The following is a 6447-nucleotide window of genomic DNA, read 5'->3' as shown; positions in this document are numbered from 1 at the left end:
CATGGTTATCACGCTACGCTCCTGACATCTACACATACATGCTAGTGGCAGATTTTCCCACAAATTCAGGTACGTTAAGTAGTGGACCGCGTGGTTTGTAAGATTCTTGTATATCGTCGGTTAACTCAGCTTTTTGTTTTTGGACACACTGACACACAGTACGAACAATACATTATACAGACGGACAGACAGACAGACGGACAGACAGACAGACAGATACACATAATTACATATTGGTGTGATATGTATATGTGATATATATTAATTTACTTTGATATGCCATTCCTTCAAAATACATATTGTATTCTATATTGTATTCACAGCCATTGTAAGATGTTTTCGATTAAGTCTTTTTGGCAACTAAAATTACGTAGGGTCTATTAAATACGTTTTCTTGTTTAGAATAACAGTGTTTGTATATGCAGTGTAATGTAATTTGTTTTATTATTATTATTATTATTATTATTATTATTATGATAATTATGATTATAATATTTATTTTTAAAACATATTTTGGAGGAGTTGGGGGGTTGAGAGCTGTGTATAAAATCCGGTTTTGGCTCTACAAACATTAGGTCAACAATAAATACATTGAATATACAGACACTGATATTCTAAACAATTTTTTTATGTAATATGCAATTTTAGTTCCCACAAAGGCTATGTTAGTTATAAACAATAGAGACAACATCAGGACAGTCTTTTTAAAAACATCGCCCGTTTATTCAATACACATGTATAATAATATATTCTTCTTCTTCTTTAAATCTCAGGTAATACGCTCCGAGCATCTAATAGTCTGTACAGACGTCGCTATGCCAAACAAGCATGTGTCGTCAGAAAAATGTTCAACCAGGGTAGCAATGTGACGTCAGAAATCTTCCCCAGCATGCTTGGCGTGAACGCTGACGATGTTGTGTTTTCGCTCAACAAGCGTGTATACAGCGAGCAATATCATCGGCATCTTCCGGCGACGTATCCAACAGACTCATCCTCTTTGAGAAACATAAACTAAAACGACACGCCGACTGTATTGCATTTTACTCCAATAAGGGAAGCAGAAAAAGGCTGGTACCCAAGACTGGTAGATATTTTAGCGAGAAATCTGTCCTGAACTGTGACACCCGTTCAAAGAGGAACAGGAAGAAGAATAAGACAATTACACCTGCTAATGGCGAGGACAATAAGTTAGACAGGAGTCAAGAACCCGTTCCTGAAGTTCGCTACGAACTATTTTATCCTTGTGCAACCAAAAGTTCTATCGCTCACAATCCAAAGTACATCACCAGTTCCGTTGGACTGACTGAGAATGGAGACAACCACTCGGAGGTTGGGAAGTCGAGGAAGACCCGGGTTAAGAAGAGGAGGGTGAGACTGAGTTGGAAGAACATCAGCGATTTGATTGACGACTATAAACTGGAGAACGTTAACGATGATGATGTGCTAGAGGTTGAAGATATTTCCATCCAGGAAGAGAAGACAACGTATGCTTATGAACCGCTTTGCTTATCACAGTATATAACTGGTTCTCCATCCAAGAAATTCCGAAAATCTCCCAAGAATGAAAAGTCAAGCATCAGCAATGATATCTATCCCGTACTGGACTCAAAACCAAGACGAATACTTTACACGCAAGATAACGCTGGTTTCAGCTATCGACCAGAAGAAATGTCGAATAATGAAAAGGGTAAAGGACTGTATAATGTGATAAAATCACCACTGTCTGTTCCTATAACTGTAAATCTCCCTGCAGATAACACAGAACCACAGTTTCTGGAGCAAACATATCGCGAGAATTACCATGAAGCGAAAACGATACCAAGAACATTTATCATTGACATTTCAGAAAACCTTAAAAACTTTCTGAAAACATCTCCATTTTTCAAGCATATTTCTGCCCAAGACATCGACGTTTCTTCTTATCTCGTATTCACACACACCGGATTGTGTCACAACGAGATGCATGCTTTCAGAGTCAAACTAAATGCCAGTCTAAACATGGACGTCATTTCCCTGAACACTATGTATGATGATGAATCCATTTCGTCTATTTCGGACGTCATTGAAAGAACATTAGCGTTCTACTGTACCCTGTCTGAAGATACACTGTCGGTACGTAAATCACCTTTGTGCTATCAATTCGCTTCGCCGAAACTCAGCTTTGATCTTGTAAAATCTGCAAACAAGTGGCACGCCGAAGGAGCTTTTCCAGCCGGATGCCAGTTTCGTTCTGAATTAACCGAGCAGCAAACCGAAAATACGAACATCTGCAATGAAGATACTGTCTTTTGCCAAATATGCTTTGAGGAAATGTGTGTTCAAGGCGGTAAGCCCTTTACGGCTCTAAGCACATGCAAACACTGGTTCTGCGACGGATGTTGGAGACAATACCTTCTGAATAGTGTAAATTATTCTGGTTTGCTCAGAATTAGATGCCCAGAGTACGGGTGCGAGACTGTAGTAGACATAACCACCATGTTGATTTTCCTCAACATCCGAAACATCAACCATTTACACCAACGTAATGTGAGCATCAATGTACAAGCATCGCAGAACAAGAAGTGGTGCCCTTTTCCCGACTGCGGGCGTGTCCTGGTGACGTCTGCCACTACCGGTGACGTCGCCACTGTTCCGACAAGCATGACGTGTGGCTGTGGGACATCACTGTGCTTTAAATGCATGCAGGCAGCTCATTGGCCGGCATCGTGCGAGCAGATCAAGCTCTACAAAGAAGAAATACTGAAACAGAAAGACTACAGAAAGCTCTTCTACCACGATGAAGAGTTATTCGAAGAGGCTACCACTTTTGTTGAGGTCCAAGGCAAAAGTTGCCCAGGGTGTTCTTACTTTATCCAAAAAGACGGAGGGTGTCCCTATATGCGCTGTCCTTGCGGCGTTGCATTCTGTTGGTCATGTCTTCAAGAATGGTACACTCACAATGGAAATAAATGTTCGGAAACTAATTCATCTGGAAACACGAAAAGCTTTTTCTTGGATAATATTGATCGTGATAAAGAATCTGACATATCAACTTCAACTCTCTATCGTCTGGCCGTCGATCGAAGATTAGCCAGACACCCCAGCACTGTGAATAAACTTAGGTCAGGCAGCAGGGCCCTTGCCAGGAGTCTAAATGATATTGCTGCTAAAGACGTAGCTATGAGGACGCTGATTGAAGAAAAGTCCGGTTCGTTGAAGATTCAGACAACGGTCTTGAATAAACTTTACTACATCATGCGAACGATACTTGGAGTAAAGATCGAGGTCGACCACGTTATCGAGTTCACTGCGGTGTTGTTACTCGATGGCACAATGAAACGAAAACAGCAGAAGTTGTTATCACTAATGTCCGGACTTGGTGACATTTCATCGGAGTTTAAAAGTATATTGGAAAATGGGAAAAATCAAAAAGTCACTTACTCCTTCACCCGTGTGTTTAAACTGCAGGAGAGAGCAGGCATGAACATTGCAATATTGAGTAAAATCATATATGAATAAATATATATATAATAAAAACAAAAACAACAAAAAACATTGCAATGGACAGGGTATGCAGTTCTGATCCGGCCACAGTTGTTCTAATCTTAACAAATGGTTTGAGTTTTAATAATAAAATATTCTAACAGTTTTTAAATCATTGCAAATAGTGATTGATGAAATATGGTTGAAAATTAATTTGCAACTACCTCATGTAACCATAAGTGATCAGTTTGAAGTTATAAATATAAAAAATAACTACAATATTTCTCCAACCCTCAATTACCCTATATGTGCTATGACGCCGCTCAGACAAAACAAGATAATCTCACTTTGATTTTAGGTGATCTCCAATGGCGGATCCAAGGCGACTTAAACATATTCACGTGTCCTTTTTTGTTTTCCTTCTTGTTTTTTCCATTGGGATTCCCTTTTGACGAGTTGGCCCATGTGCCCGTTTCCCGTTAGACCCCCACCCTCCTCCACTCCCGACATCATATTTCCAGGATCCGCCTCTGATCTCACTATGTATTAATTATTATAAAGTGAAAATATATACATATAATGTCCATAATTAATTAATCTACACCAGTATTTCTCAGCCTAGACGGTTTTCCCAAGATGGACGTTTTTTGTGTTACATGTCAGATAGTAAACTCAAATGGGCTGGGCGGTAGAACGCGCTTAAAGTTTTCAAACATGCTAGTTAACATAACCACTATAATGATATAGTAATTTGTTGACATTAGGTTGTTTTATTATTACTACGGTTGATTTTTTTAAACCATTGTTAACTTAACAGTATCCACGTAATTAATGTTCAGTGAAACAAAAGGTAGGACATGGAGAGTTTGCCGAGAAAGGTTGAGAAACACTGAACTTCACTAAATTTTCTTTTATATAATTCTAGATGTTTCTTTTGGGGCGTGTTTTTATTTTATTTATTTTGTTATTATATATATTTGTTTTAGGTTGAGGGTGGGTGGTAGTTGTTGTTTTCTGTGGGGGTGATGTTTGATATATATAAACGAATAAATATTTGCACCATGATGTTGATATCTTGGTTGTCTGTCCATGACAAATTTGAATTAACTCTGGATCGAGGAGGCGGGGTGTAGTCCAATGATAGAGTGGTGGCCTATGGTGCTGTAGGTCGCAGGATTGATCGCCCTCAATGGACTACCCCGTCCCCCCATCCCAACGACTGGTACACAGAAGACGGTCATATGTACTGCCCTGTCTGGATATGTGGATTTTATCCCCCTCTCCCCCCCCCCCAAAAAAAAAGAAAGAAAAGCAGAGCAAGTTCAATCAACCGCTTGTCGCTAACGTTCGCTAGACTAATATTTCATTTTAACTTATTTTCGTGCTTATATCCAATTAAGGTTCAAGCACGCTGTCCTGGGCACACACCTCAGCTATCTGGGCTGTCTGTCTAGGTTGTTAGTTGGTTAGTGAGAAAGAAGAGGGTGTAATGGCCTTACACCTACCCATTGAGCTCTTAACAACTCGCTCTGGGTTGGAGCCGGTACCGGGCTGTGAACCCTGTACCTACCAGCCTGTAATCCGATGGCTTAACAACTGCGCCATCAAGGCCGGTTAGACTAATATTTACGCTACACAGCAAGCGATTTACCACTTCGGGAACCAATTAAATAGTTCGCAAACGTTAGCGGAATGTTTGCTGGCTGAACTTGGAGCAGTTTTATCTTTAGGAGTATTCTATGTGGATGCAGCGATATTCTACTCTCTCAGTCGACCAAGTGTGGAAATATTCATTTCTTAGACACTAAATACTAGTAGCCGAAATACAGAATGTGCCGAGATGTCGTTAAAAAATACCATTTATCTTTATACCGGTTGGAGGTCGAGACGTAGCCCAGTGGTAAAGCGCCCGCTTGATGTGCGGTCGCTCTAGGATCGATCCCCGTCGGTGGGCCCATTGGACTATTTCTCGTTCTAACCAATGCACCGCAACTGGTATCTCTAAGGCCGTGGTATGTGATATCCTGCCTGTGAGAGGTGCATATAAAATATTCCTTGCTACTAATGGAAAAATGTAGCAGGTTTCCTCTCGAAGACTATGTGTCAAAAGTACCAAATGTTAAACATCCAATAGCCGATGATTACTAAATCTAGTGGTGTTGTTAAACAAAACAAACTTTTATACAGGTTAGAACCGGTACTAGGATATAAAGCCACATATATTTATACATGTATTATATGGCTTATTTCATTTCATCATATTTTCGTGCTTATATCCAATTACGGTTCAAGCACGCTGTCCTGCGCACACACCTCGGCTATCTGGGCTGTCTTTCCAGGACAGAGGGTTAGTTGTTAGTGGTTAGTGCCAAAGAAGAGGGTGTTTGGGTCTTACACCTAGCCAATGAGTCATTAAAACTCTCTCTGGGTGGGAGCCGACACCGGGCTGCGAACCCTGTACCTACCAGTCTTATGTCCAATGGCTTCACCACGATACCACCGAGGCCGACTATATGGCTGAAATTTCCACTGCAACGGCCTTACCTAAGCAAAGTAACTCCAATCATTAAATTAATTATATACGCTGAAAAGAATTACCTCCCTTGAAACATAAAAAGTTCATACATTTTGTGGAAGCAAATATCTTAGAAGACCGAGCGATTGAGTACTTCCTAAGAGCTCTTCATATATATATATACAAATAATTTAAATATTATTCGAATAAAATATTCAGGATTTGATACTCAAATATCTTAGAATTGTTAAATGAGCTAATAATTTTGTTTGTAACACTTCTCAAACGTATTGAATGTGTGACAAGCTTGTTTTGTTTTTAACTTGGCATTGAAGAGAAACACTTAATTAAATTTTATCAGCAACACCTTTGTACACCCGCAAAACAGATGTTTTAATATATTTAATCTTTATGCAAGGGAATTGACGCTTGCACACTGTTTGAAAAGCTGCTGTTAATTTTGAACTTGC

General features: G+C 39.8%; 1 protein-coding gene across 1 annotated transcript; it reads left to right on the top strand.

The window, feature by feature from the left end:
- The first annotated feature begins 872 nt into the window (after positions 1 to 872).
- LOC121372203 (cullin-9-like) lies at positions 873 to 4500 on the top strand. Its single transcript, XM_041498488.1, has one exon. The coding sequence runs from the start codon at positions 1669 to 1671 to the stop codon at positions 3496 to 3498; it is 1830 nt and encodes a 609-aa protein (XP_041354422.1). The 5' UTR covers positions 873 to 1668; the 3' UTR covers positions 3499 to 4500.
- Positions 4501 to 6447: the final 1947 nt, after the last annotated feature.

The sequence above is a fragment of the Gigantopelta aegis genome, chromosome 4, assembly GCF_016097555.1.
Source record: "Gigantopelta aegis isolate Gae_Host chromosome 4, Gae_host_genome, whole genome shotgun sequence".
Taxonomy (NCBI): Eukaryota; Metazoa; Mollusca; class Gastropoda; order Neomphalida; family Peltospiridae; genus Gigantopelta; species Gigantopelta aegis.
This window is presented reverse-complemented; position numbering and strand designations above follow the sequence as displayed.